General features: G+C 34.6%; 3 protein-coding genes across 3 annotated transcripts; all 3 read right to left on the bottom strand.

Annotated features, from left to right (window-relative positions):
• Nucleotides 1-522: 522 nt before the first annotated feature.
• Nucleotides 523-3,834, bottom strand: LOC108212706 (uncharacterized). Its single transcript, XM_017384424.2, has 2 exons — nt 1,919-3,834; nt 523-1,806 (listed from the first exon to the last, which is right to left on the bottom strand). The coding sequence occupies exons 1-2, from the start codon at nt 2,647-2,649 to the stop codon at nt 678-680; spliced, it is 1,860 nt and encodes a 619-aa protein (XP_017239913.2). The 5' UTR covers nt 2,650-3,834; the 3' UTR covers nt 523-677.
• A 620-nt stretch (nt 3,835-4,454) lies between these two features.
• Nucleotides 4,455-5,503, bottom strand: LOC108214471 (protein VACUOLELESS GAMETOPHYTES-like). The gene is made up of 2 exons (XM_017386480.2): nt 4,791-5,503; nt 4,455-4,680 (listed from the first exon to the last, which is right to left on the bottom strand). The coding sequence occupies exons 1-2, from the start codon at nt 5,501-5,503 to the stop codon at nt 4,455-4,457; spliced, it is 939 nt and encodes a 312-aa protein (XP_017241969.2).
• An 802-nt stretch (nt 5,504-6,305) lies between these two features.
• On the bottom strand, nt 6,306-10,974 carry LOC108211840 (anthranilate synthase alpha subunit 1, chloroplastic). Its single transcript, XM_017383547.2, has 11 exons — nt 10,667-10,974; nt 10,002-10,186; nt 9,683-9,872; nt 9,182-9,333; nt 8,950-9,065; nt 8,615-8,861; nt 8,466-8,522; nt 8,137-8,289; nt 7,422-7,502; nt 7,209-7,295; nt 6,306-6,822 (listed from the first exon to the last, which is right to left on the bottom strand). The coding sequence occupies exons 1-11, from the start codon at nt 10,827-10,829 to the stop codon at nt 6,502-6,504; spliced, it is 1,752 nt and encodes a 583-aa protein (XP_017239036.1). The 5' UTR covers nt 10,830-10,974; the 3' UTR covers nt 6,306-6,501.
• Between the last annotated feature and the right edge of the window lie 3,004 nt (nt 10,975-13,978).

The raw sequence follows: 13,978 nt of genomic DNA, 5'->3' as shown, positions 1-13,978 counted from the left end.
TAGTATTTGTTTACAATCATAACTTACAAAAACAAAACATTGCCCCCATTTAGGTTTCCTTTTTCAGCTTCTGAAAAAAAAGTGATATTCTTAAATCATTTCAACTTATGCACATAATTGGGATCCTTCTCGTGAGGTGGTATCATTTGGGTTGGGTCCATGTTGTATCCTGAATCATGCTTGTGAGCGACTTTGAGTCGAAATAAGTATATTTGTAAGAAAGAAATAAAAACAGACAACACAAATAAGAAGACGATTTTACAACATTTTTCAAAAACAAAGACTAATTATGGCCCTTCTTGCTGGTAGATAATGCAACATTAATATGAGCTGTGCTAACTTGTGCCAAAAGAGATGCAATAACAGATACTACTATACACGGTAAATAATTTGTGAGATGAGGGATAGGAAGTGTTCACAGAGCTGCATCTATTTATTTTTTCTTTATCTTTCCATTATATATCGATTTAATTTTAGCAACACCAATCTGACTAATACCCTAAACGCAAAAAAAAAACTTACGAAAATAACATATTACATGAATAAAAATACTTTAGAAGGTAAATTACTTTCATTCATAGAAACAAATAACGACAATTTTTTAAACAAGAATAAAAGAAATAAAATTCTTGAAGTCTTTTGGTTTTCCACAGAGGAGAGGTAAAGAAATGGCTGCATCAAAAGTGTATGGACTTGTTACTCGCCTTGATTTTCTTGAAACAGGGACAGCAGATAAGATATCCACACACATCACATTCTAAGAAGAGATTAGTGATGTACTCTTTCTTACAATATCTACACTTGTTCATAGGCTGAGTAATTGTTGCACGCGTCTTTAACACCAAGGTAAGTGTGTGTAATTGATCGTTGATATCAAGTTCAACACTCCTTCCAAGCTTAAGACTTTCTATCCAACGGAGGCAATAAGTGTGCATAGAATGATCACATTCACCACAATGATAGAGCCACCACTGATTGTTAACTTGTCCCTCACATATTTCACAATAGAATACTCCCTCGTAGAAGAATGGAGGTAGTCTCAAGGTTATGGGGTGATCATCATATTTGTGTTTCATCATACTGGGATAGAATGCACATGCTATACGCATCTGGAACTTACTGCAAATTTTACATCCATATTCCATACCACCTGTAACCCGAATACCACTTACACGACACACCGAATTGGAGGATGGACGTAGAACAAGGGAATGGTGGTTGTGTGATTTATGCTTTATCTTGGTGGGTAAGAATGCACAACGTATATCAATTTTAATATCACACGTCTTACACTGATAGTAGAATCCATTTGTGTTGTTACGGCAAATCTCACACATTGTAGAAGTATAGAAGATGGATCTCCCGTAAAGCTTAAGCGAATGCTGGGGATGAGGAGGACATGCTCCTGCTACCAATACTCCTGGCAACTGAGTGGCACAAAAGGAGTGAAGCAAGAAACCACATTGATTGCAAGCATAGTAAGACGGATGGATAACAGTTATGGGTTGAATGCAACCATCGCATATCAACTCTCTTTTATTATAATTATCTTCGTTGTTATCATTCTCATGACTACTATGCTGGAACCGCACTAATGGATGCTCCTTATGACTCCAGTGTTTATTAATTATGGGAGGATCAGGAGCTGGTGATATAGCAGTACTATTTTTATCTTTACCTTGAAATTGAAATTGGAGCTTGCGACACTGGGATATTATGAGATCAAATAGCGATTCCTCGCTATGCAGTGGAAGCTCTATCAAATCAGCTTCATCATTGTGACTGCCCTCGTCTTCAATCTCATTTCTGAAAACAAATTGAAATAGTTTAGCAATAGCTCAAGACATTTGGTCATGACATTTAGGAAAAACAGATGATCAAAATAATAATAAAAATAATATTAGAACAGAGTACTTACAGAGAAGACGATGTAGGTGAGGATGTGGCACATCTCATATGCACAAAATATGTGCATTTATGACAATAATACATCCAGAATCTTTTATGAACTCGTTGCCGACAGATGTTGCAGAATCGATCAAAATAACGATGCATTGTAGGAATAGAGTAGAAAAGATGAAGAGGATGATGGTGAAAAGCAGGAGTTGGGATAGTGAGTGGAGAGAAGGCACATTTTTTGTGGATGCACAAGTCACAGGTGGTGCATACATATGAAGAGTCTTCGGCTTTTTCATAACAAGCATCGCATTTAAACAAGGATTTCCTGGGCATCAATATGAGTGGGTGCTCAGGGTGACCTTGGTGATGAAGCAGTCTTTGTTGAAAAGCACAAATCAGACACACATCAAATCGACAATCATCGCATGCGTAAGAGAACTTGAGATCCCCACCACAAACATCACAGAAGTGATTAGGGCGTTTTATCAGAACAAGGGGGTGTTGGTTGTGCTTATAGAAAGTAATTGTAGTGGGTAATTCTGCACAACGCTTGTGGAGGTAAAAACCTTGACACTCAGCATCATCGCTACTACGACTACAAGTATATGTTAGAGAGCCTACAACACTTGTGTCGCAAACATGGCATCTAGCATCATCTCCAACAACATTAAAATCTTTTAGGACTAGCGAGTGTTTTGGGTGGCTAAAATGCTTTAATGATGAACTCATTTTAGGTGTAGAGGCAGACATCTGATGGTAATGATGATTAAGGCCTAAGACACCAATTTAAGGACACTAATCATCTTTGTTCCTTCAGTTTCAAGTTTCAAATTCGGCACTTCTTTTTATTATTCTTTCTTTTCCTTTAGCTTTTTTTTAATCGTGTCTTCCAAGTTTAGTATTGGAAAGAATTAGTTTTTCATACTCTGCTGCAACCCCGGGATCAACCTCATAAGTTCAATCTTGGACGTTAACTTGCATCCCTCAGATAACCCAGTGATGGACTTTTGTGCCATTCCTTTCTTCGTTAGAGAGACAACTCTTTATCTAATCCTTTATTCACTTTCTTTTACTGTTCCGTGTCTCCCTTTCGTTTTTCCAAGTTGGGCACTTCTTTTTGTTATTTTTTCTTAAGTTATCGTGTACCCGAAGTCAAGGACGGATCTAGGACTTTTAACTAGTGAGGGAAAAAAGAAGGAGAAAATTTGTGTCATAAGAACTCAAAAATAAACTACAAAATCTCTGTAAACTAATGTCATATCTGTCTGAAAAATGCTTCCAGACTCACTACCATGAAGGCTAGACTATGCGGCATATCTTATCAATTTTTACTATAAAATGCAATAATTTCATAAATCGGAGAAGTCATGGCAAGTGCCCCCCTCCCCCAATACTAACTCTGTCCCTGCCCGAAGCATCATCAATGTGCATTTTGTGTAACTCAGAGCTCTTATATCTACTTACATGCATGCTGAAATTTTCATATCTCTGCAAATTGGATACTTCTGTTGCCGTCATTGATTTCAACAAAGGAGAAGGGTTTCACTGAGTGGTCGAAATTTCGTGTATTGGGTCAGGCTCGGGTCAGTTTGTCCTATCCAGTCCATTTTTTTAGTCAACCTGAATTCGACTTGGAACCAGAAATGGGTTGAGAAGACAAAGATTTGTTCAGCTCTGCTATACACACTTTGATTGTCTTGATATTTCCGGTCTTTTCAACTGAGTATTATTTATTTTGTGTAATAGCATTATTTGTCTGCTGAATATTGTTCCCAGAATTCATCAGTCAGGTTCAGGCACGGCAGACCCAGAATCCGCTACTGACCCAGGCTATAAAAAAAGGTTTAAATTTTTAGTATATCCTTCCTTAAATTATTTTGCTGGATTGTTGTCAATAAAAAATAAGGTATTTACTAAAAATATCCCTTTTTAGAGTTTTTTTATGATTTTATTATCTTTTAAAAATTATTATAAAACTACGACATTGCAACCATAAATGCAAACTAACTACTGCTTGCAATCACATACAACTTCTTTGTTGAAAAAAGCAAAATTTTTTAATTTAGATTCCAAACTTTTGACTTAAGAATTTAGAGCTTAATTTAGGATATTATTTCTTGTTTTTGAGAGAATGAAACTAACCACGTTTCAAAATTCGCATCAACGCTAAATGTATTTCAAAATTTTAAAAATATTCATGGCTGAGCACACAGGTATCCACTTTAGATGCGGGCCAAGTGTACTTAGACTTTCAAATTCTAAACATGTTTAAAGAGCACATGAATATTGACGTTAGAACCTAACTAAATGCACATAGATTTTCCAAGTTTAAAAATATTTAAAGAGCTGAGCACATAAATATCCTCGTTAATGCCCATATTCCAAGCTTGGGTCCGCTTTGGGTCCAATTAACTTTCAACTCCCGTCCAATATACAACTAGATCATTTCCTGTTGTGATTCTTTCTCCCAAGTCCACTTTAGAAATTGTGTATAATTAGAACATGTATGATGATGTAAAAACAGTGCAGGCGTACACTTTAGAAATTGTGTATAATTAGAACCGCACTATTGGATGCTCCTTATGACTCCAGTGTTCATTAATTATGGGAGGATCAGGAGCTGTTGATATAGCAGTACTGTTTTTGTTTTTACCTTGATACTGGAATTGGAGCTTGCAGCACTGGGATATTATGAGATCAAATAGCGATTCCTCACTCTGCAGTGGAAGCTCTATCAAATCAGGTTCATCATTAAGACTGCCCTCTTCTTCAATCTCATTTCTGAAAACAAATTGAAATTGTTTAGCAATAGCTCAAGACATTAGGTCATGACATTTAGGAAAAACATGATCAAAATAATAATAATAAATTTTTTAAAACAGAGTACTTACAGAGAAGACGATGTGGGTGAGGATGTCGCACATCTCATATGCACAAAAAATGTGCATTTATGACAATAATACATCCAGAATCTTCTATGAACTCGTTTCCGACAGATGTTGCAGTTGCTGTCAAAATAACGATGCATTGTAGGAACAGAGTAGATAAGATGGAGAGGATGATGGTGAAAAGCAGGGGCTGGGATAGTGAATGGAGAAAGAGCGCATTCCTTGTGGATGCACAAGTCACAGGTGATGCATACATAACAAGAGTCTTCAGCTTTTTCATAACAAGCATCACACGTAAAAGAGAATTTTCTGGGCATCAATGTGAGTGGGTGCTCAGGGTGACCTTGGTGATGAAGCACTCTTTGTTGAAAAGCACAAATCAAACACGCATCAAATCGACAATCATCGCACGCGTAAGAGAACTTGACATCCTGACCACAAGCATCACAAGAGTAATTATCAGGGCGTTTGAGTAGAACAAGGGGGTGTTGGTTGTGCTTATGGAAATGAATTGAAGTGGGTAATTCTGCACAAGTCTTGTGGAGATAGAAACCTTCACACTCAGCATTGCCACTGCTACGACTACAAGTATAAGTAACAGAGGCTATAACAGAGGTGTTACAAACATAGCATCTAGCATCATCTGCAATAACATCAGACTCTTTTAGCACTAGCGAGTGTTTTGGGTGGCTAAAATGCTCTATTGTTAGACTCATTTTGGGTGTAGAGGCAGACATCTGATGGTAATGATTAACACCTAGGACACCAATTTAAGAACACTGATGATCTTTGTTCCTTCAGTTTCAAGTTTCAAATTCGGCACTTTTTATTATTCTCTCTTTTCTTTTTGCCTTTAATTTTAATCATGTCTTCCAAGTTTGGAAGTTAGACACTTCTTTTTGTTATTCTTTCTTAAGTTAAATGCATATCGGGTACCCGAAGTCAAGGACGGATCTAGGACTTTTAACTAGTGGGGGAAAAAAATGAAGGGGCAAATTTATGTCATAAAAAATCAAACATAAACTATAAAATCTCTGTAAACTAATGTCATATCTGTGCGAAAAAATACTTCCAGCTCACTACCATGAAGGCTAGACTATGCATATATCTTACCAATTTATACTATAAAATGCAAATATTTCAGAAATCAGCGAGTGAAGAAACAATCTTACAAAATACACAGAAACAACATACACAGAGACTCTTGTTTCACTTGCCCGTTTCATCTTACAAAAGAAACAATCTAGAGGATAGTACTTGCTGGTTTCGAACTAGTAGATCAAATGTCAACTCGATCATCTTACAAAAGAAACAATCTAGAGGATAGCAAAATACATAAATTAAAAACTAAGCACAAGATGGCAGCTGAATTGTGTAGCAGAAACAAAGTTGCTTCTTACTCTGTATTTAAGAGGAAAAGCCTAATGTTTGATTAATTTATAACTAGTTTACTGCCTATATGCCTATATATGTCTCTAGTTTCTGAAGTTTAGTGAAGTTATAGACACAACACCATAATTCACACAGAATTAAAAATTCTAATATAAAAAACATTCTTTTTCGAAAAATACTTCTAGAAAAATCATCCTTTCAGATTGATCAACGTTTGATTTCTACATGTTATGTAAGATCTGAATTAAAAACCTTTGCTTTTTTCCTGTTTAATCTAAATCCACCACATATTATAAGTCAGATGTGATGGTACCAAACATCATCAACTCAAGAAAGCTGACTCTGCCAAGTCAATAGCACGAGCAAGACCAGCAGCTTTGTTTTCACATTCTTGGTGTTCGTCCTCTGGAGTGCTGTCTGCCACGATCCCAGCTCCAGCTTGAAGGTAGGCAACCCATTCCTGGCGCTGCTCAGCATCCTTATACAAGTACATTGTGTCATACCGGCTTCCTGTTGGAAACACAATGGTCCTCAGAGCTAAAGCAATTTCCATATCCCCGGTGTACGATATACCTCCAAACCCCCCGCTGTAAGGCCCCCGTCTGGTTACTTCAAATTTATCAATTAATTCCATTGCTTTCACCTGTTTTTAGAAGATTGCAGCAAATGATCAAATTATAGTAGAAGCACTGAAAGGAGCATATCTGAGCAAGTGAGCATTAAATTGATAGAAAAATGGGACAGAATGAAGAGGCTTATTTGTTTGCAACTTAATTATCCAACATCGGCTTGTGTCAATCCTCCAGATTTTAAAAGGTTGTTAGTATAAATTTTTTCTGGCCTGAATAAAAATAAAGCAAAACAATAAATTTTTTTTTTGTCAAAAAAAAAATAAAGCAAAACATGCTTGCGTTCTGGACCAGTTAAAATCAAAGGAATTCCAATATCAGGTTACATGGATATGAATCAATATAAACTAGTGAAGCAGATTTAGAAAAGTCAGAGGTGATGTAGATATGATGATATGACCTTTGGTGCTCCGCTGACAGTTCCAACAGGTAATGCAGCACGGAGGGCATCCCACGAACTTAAATGATCAAGCAACTCCCCAGTAACCTGTGTATATATAAGAAATACAATATAGATATCACCAAGATAAGCAATATAAGCTTTTCATAGCTTTGAGGCAAAATAAACATTATGAAAACAATGTAAAGATAATCCACATATGCTAGCACTAACCGTGGAGCTGATGTGCATCACATGAGAGTAGCGTTCAACAGTCATTAACTTTTCAACATTCACAGAACCGGATTTCGAGATCTACATCAAGAATTAGTTCCAAATTAAAGGAAACAACAGGAGCAATAATATGTTTATGGTGATGATTGATGATAAGGATTTATGACAGATATAATATTTCATCTAGTGCATCACCGACAACCTTTATAATAAAAATATACCAAAATGCTTAAGAGTCCTTTATTTTGAAGATACGTACTTAATAATTTGCATAGATGCAGTCAAGCTGTTCAAATGAGTCGTCACCGATATACAGATAATCAGGTGAAAGTATAAAGCTGACCCAAAATGACGCGCATTGCGTGATGCTTAACGCTAATTATCTTTCGATGAAATCTTTTCATGCCTAATCATGGTAAGAAATTCAAATCGAAAATTTGATTATAAAAAAAAAGGACAATGTCCAAAGTGCACATGACCTATATACAATCAGGTGAAAGTATAAAGCTGACCCAAAATGACGCACATTGCGTGATGCTTAACGCTAATTATCTTTCGATGAAATCTTTTCATGCCTAATCATGGTAAGAAATTTAAACCGAAAATTTGATTATAAAAAAAAAAAAAAGGGACAATGTCTGAAGTGCACATGCTAGACTAGAAGTAAACATTAAGTGTGTCTACTATCCAAAAAAATAAAACATATAGAAGGTACCTTCCCAACATCGTTACGTCCCAAATCAACCAGCATGATATGCTCCGCACACTGTTTTTCATCATTTAGTAGCTGCATTTCTTGCATCTTATCTTCCTTCGAAGTCTTCCCTCTTCTTGTAGTCCCAGCCAGAGGTCGGTTGACAATCTTTTGCTGTTAAAAATCACAAAGCGAGCTGCTTCAGAATATTAACATTATGCATCATGAATGGCATGAAAAAAATGCATTACAATCTCATATTAATTCTTTTTATCTAATGATTAGTTCACCACTTTTCTCTCTATATAGTAACAATATCAGAAAAATGTAGTATGGATAGATTTTCATACCTTCTTTACACTGGTAAGTATTTCTGGGCTTGAAGAAACCAGAATACACCCTCTCGCCTGTTAAGATGTGATTCAAAGATTGAGAATTTATTTGTAGTAGGAAAAGCACACAATAAAAACAGCTAGATTGGTAATTTGGAGTAACATACTTGCAAGTAGGTCATATATGGACTCGGATTCACAACTCTTAATGCCCTGTAGACTTCAAACGGGTCTGCAAATGTTCTGCGCTCAAAGCGCTGACTTAAAACAATCTGAAATATGTCTCCAGAGAGAATATGCTCTTTAGCTTGTATTACTGCATTCTTGAACTCGTCCTTCGTCATGTTAGCCTTTTTTAGGGAATCTCCAAATTGATGTGTGCATAATTCTATTGCACCTGGAGATAGCCTCGGGCTAACAATGAAAGCAGATATGAATGTCAAAGCCAGGCCTTCTGTAATTTTATTTTTCAGTGAAAAAAAGTCAAGAGATAGGAACTCACGGAACAACATCCTGTACTTTAGAGGCGAGTGCCTCCAAGCGATCCATCCCATCTTGGTAGGCTTTCTGAACAGATTCATAGCGATCAAGCCGCACCCAGTGAATCACAAAAGCTTTCTGACAATCAAGATGTCCAATAAAGGCCCCACTTACAGTTATTACAAAATTTGATAGAAAAAATAATAGCGACGAAATCAATCAAAAGAGTCCACATATTAATTGCCCAAGAGTACCTTTTCCACATGATCGAACACAATCACGTCATCATAGAGTCCTAGATGAATGTCCGCAAGATTTCTGTCGTCCAGTGGTGCTTTTGAGAATGATACTTTCTTCTTCTCCGAGTAACGAACTGTATCATATGAGAAATACCCAACCCATCCACCTGTTCATGTTGACCAATAGAAGGACAGCGTCAGTAAATTAGACAATATTGTTAAATATACATAAACACAGTTCTAAAAGCCCTCAAACGAGTGAGACCCCAGTGAAGGAGACCTACAGCTCCATCCTGTGATACTTACAGCCCCTACCCGATGGGGTCACCAATGCAAGGTTAGAGGCTAAACAGTTTTATTACTTCCTTGTTAAGGTCAATTAGATGCTTTTCAAAACACATATATTTACCATCATCGCATTTATAGGTACATCATATGCTGAATCATAAATACTTCACCTCTAAAACTAACATAATAAGGCTAACTTATATAACTTGTTCACCGCAATTTTCTTACCACAAAATGCATCTGGGAGATCATCAATAAGTTGTGGCCTCCATTCCTCAGAAATACTTCTCGGAACCTCCATAGGATCATCAACAACCTTCTCCGTCAATCGCCCTTCCTCGTGATCCATTATGGTAACTGTGTTATCTTTAGCTACGATTTCCATTGCTGGATGAGAACCAACAACACTATAACGTCCCTAAAAAACCAAATTCAACAAGCAAAAAAAAAAAAGATGCAAACTTTATATCAGAAACAATAAGCTATCAACATCAATATATTGCAAATAGCAGAGTAATATTTAATGAAAATTCTTCACGCTTCTTACAACACTAGAGGATTCACGCCCTGGCTGAACGGACTCGAAAAGAAAACTAGGAGCCTCGCGATCATCCTCTTTAACCAAACACCGATAAGCTAGAACCGGAGTCAAGTGGTCAGCGAATATAACTCTGTGAAGAGGAATTACATTCCCGAGTTGCGAAGCTTCCATAAATTTAACCTCTCCCGCAACTAAAAAACAGACGAAACATCAGATATTAGTAACTTATCAATGCAACAACAACAACAACAACAACAATAATTCTTAAATTTCATTGTCATTATCAACTGACTCGATCAAGAACAAAATTGCAAAAAGAATTCATTTATGTTCTCATTATTTTCGGAAAATTGACAATTCAAATTAAAAAGTAAAAACATAACGTTATGCATTTAAAAAGAATCATTTATTCTACTCTTAGCACTTTTTTAGAAAAAAAATACACAATAACATAAGATTACAGTATCTTTTATACTAATTTTTGCACTTTTTCTAAAAAAGATTATAACATGTCCAGTCACCGCACACGTGCAAAAAGTCAAAGATACTATTTTGAAGAATTCGTGCAAAAAGAAAAAAACCCGATAACAACGAACATATCAGCTTCAGGAACTTATAAGCGCACATTTAAGTACATAAACAAGCAGAGAGATAAAAGATATAGAAAAGACCTTCATGAGGTGATTGAACTGCGCGGCATTGAGAAAAAGCAGGGAGAGAGAGTGAAGGAGAAGAAACGAGGCAACTTTTTCCGATTGAAAACGAGGTGGCCGGAGGGAGAGACTGGCGGTGAGTTGACGGGAAAAGGCGGGGAGAGAAACTCAGGGCTTGCATTTTGAAAGTTATCGACGGCGAGAGAGAGAGAGACGGACAGAGAGAGAGAGATGAAGAGAGAAGCGAGATGAATGCGTATTTTGGTTTGGTGAGGTCGGGGTATAAATAGCGGTTGCTGGTTGGAGAGAGTTGAGGGGCGTTTAATTACATGGCCCGGGTCAATGGATTTTGGGTCATATGCAGCTGTTTTTGGAAAAAACGGATATAATATAAAATGATTATATCATTTATGGAATTATATAATTGTGGTTTTTACTTAATTGATCCAATTCAATTCTTTTTTAATATCCTAAACTAAAAATAAATCCAAATAATAAGAGTCACCGATTAAAAATCAAATGAAACTAAAAGTACAAATACTGATCGATTAATCAGAACATTTAATAGTTTAACAATATAATCTAGATAATAATATAAATGTGAATGGGTTATTTTTTTAATCATGAAAAAATATTATCATACAAATGTGTGCAAGAAAATGTCATGTGTGTTAGTTACGTTATATTTTGTAACGTTCATAAAATTGTTATTAAATATTATTTAAATTACCAATTTTCTTTTATACTAGTTTGGTCTGATTCTTAAAAATTCATTTTCAAAATTAATTACCTTATATATTACAATATAAGAATATATTATTGACATTCTTCATATACGTTAGAAGTATTATTCTCATTCTCTGTATATTGCATATAAGTTAGTTTGAAAGATGTTACAATTTAAAATGGTTATACGTTTCTTTTACGTTATATGTTATAACACTAATAGAATAAATAATTAATATTTATTTATATGATATGTCAATTGTCAACTATGTTATATATGTAACATCTGATTTATTTAATATATTTTTTAAATTATTGTCCCTTATTTTATATATTTTTTATAACATCTAGTCATATCTTCATAAAAATCTATATAATAAAACGCCGGTTACATTATAATATGTAACGTCCAATAAATTGTCATTTATTGCTATATAAAAGGTCAAGTCCTATGTAGTACACAAAATATTGAATTACCTTATATGTTACAATATAAGAATATATTATTCTCATTTTCATATACCTTAGAATGTATTATTCTCATTCTCTGAATATTGCATATAAGTTAGTTTGAAAGATGTTACAATTCAAAATGGTTATACGTTTCTTTTACGTTATATGTTATAACACTAATAGAATAAATAATTAATATTTATTTATATGATATGTCAATTGTCAACTATGTTATATATGTAACATCTGATTTATTTAATATTTTTTTTAAATTATTGTCCCTTATTTATATATTTTTTATAACATCTAGTCATATCTTCATAAAAATCTATATAATAAAACGCCGGTTACATTATAATATGTAACGTCCAATAAATTGTCATTTATTGCTATCTAAAAGATCAAGTCCTATGTAGTACACAAAATATTGAATTACCTTATATGTTATAATATAAGAATATATTATTCTCATTTTCATATACGTTAGAATGTATTATTCTCATCCTCTGAATATTGCATATAAGTTAGTTTGAAAGATGTTACAATTCAAAATGGTTATACGTTTCTTTTACGTTATATGTTATAACACTAATAGAATAAATAATTAATATTTATTTATATGATATGTCAATTGTCAACTATGTTATATATGTAACATCTGATCTATTTAATATTTTTTTAAAATTATTGTCCCTTATTTATATTAAGTTTTTATAACATCTAGTCATATCTTCATAAAAATCTATATAATAAAACGCCGGTTACATTATAATATGTAACGTCCAATAAATTGTCATTTATTGCTATCTAAAAGATCAAGTCCTATGTAGTACACAAAATATTGAAGTATTTGGAGTACAAAATTGGATAAAATATAATCTAGTCATTTAAATTTTAATTGTTTTTGCTCTACAATATTTATAAACATCCGACAACTTGTAGATCATGTTCTATAACATAAACACTATAATCAAAAGGTAGAACGATTACTTTTAGAGTAAAGTGCATTTTGTGTACCAGCATTTTAAGCGAGACACCACTTGCAATATTGCATTTCTAAAGCCACCACATGCAATATCACACTTCGTAACCCGATACAATTTATGCAATCCCGACTACAATTCTTAACGTCGTTAACAGACAAGGGGTATTTGTGTAATTTCACATTTGTAAATGGCTCTTTTGTGCTTCTTTTTGTTATTTAACGAAGCTGCAACCCTCTCAAATCATTCTACAGCCTCACGCAGCCCTAGGTTTTCCGTAGTTGTTTCATATGCTAGCCGAAAAATTAGGGTTGCGTGAGGCTGTAGAATGATTAGGGGTTGCAGTTTCGTTAAATAGCAAAAAGAAGCACAAAAGAGTCGTTACAAAGGTGAAATTACACAAAATACTCCTTTGTCTATTAACAGCTTTCGGAATTATAGACGAGACTGTATAAATTGTATCGGGTTATTGAACTGTGATATTGCATGTGGTGTTTCTAGAAGTGCAGTATTGCAAGTGGTGTCTCGCTTAAAGTGCATGTACAGAAAATTCACTTTACTCTTACTTTTATAAATCGCACGATATTATATTTTACAATATAACTCATAAGCAGAACAATAATCTTAATGATTGTTAAAATTGAAAGATATTAATAATTAATTGATAATTATGTTTAAGACTACTTATAAATGGCGGTTTTCTTTGAATGGACTGATGATTTGGCCTCTTAGCAAATGTTGGTTTCTGAGTTGGGCTTGAGCTTTAGGCCCTCACAGATTTTCTTCCCGAGTAAATAAATTCAAACTATGATTTGAATGTGTATGAGACTATTATGAGACGTGGTTTAGTTTTCACCTCTCCAGTCTAGGTAAGTATTCAGAAGATTTTTGAGTTATATTAGGGTTTCGATACTCTCAGCAGTAAATAGCAAAACCCATTTGCTGGCTTGTCTTCCCAAAGTGGCAATGCATGCCTCAAATTACTCACTTCCACTAATTATCAAATATAAAGCTTCTGTGGGAGGTCCCATAAAAGAATTTTAAGAAGATGAATGTTCAGTACTATGTAGTTTTGCAACACCCGCTTCCTAACGGAAATCAAAATGGCATTGGGGTAATAATTCGATATGAAAGCTGGTGACATGGGTCTGATGGCGGAGTTATCAGA

This window comes from Daucus carota, chromosome 3 (assembly GCF_001625215.2).
Source record: "Daucus carota subsp. sativus chromosome 3, DH1 v3.0, whole genome shotgun sequence".
Classification (NCBI taxonomy): domain Eukaryota; kingdom Viridiplantae; phylum Streptophyta; class Magnoliopsida; order Apiales; family Apiaceae; genus Daucus; species Daucus carota.
This window is presented reverse-complemented; position numbering and strand designations above follow the sequence as displayed.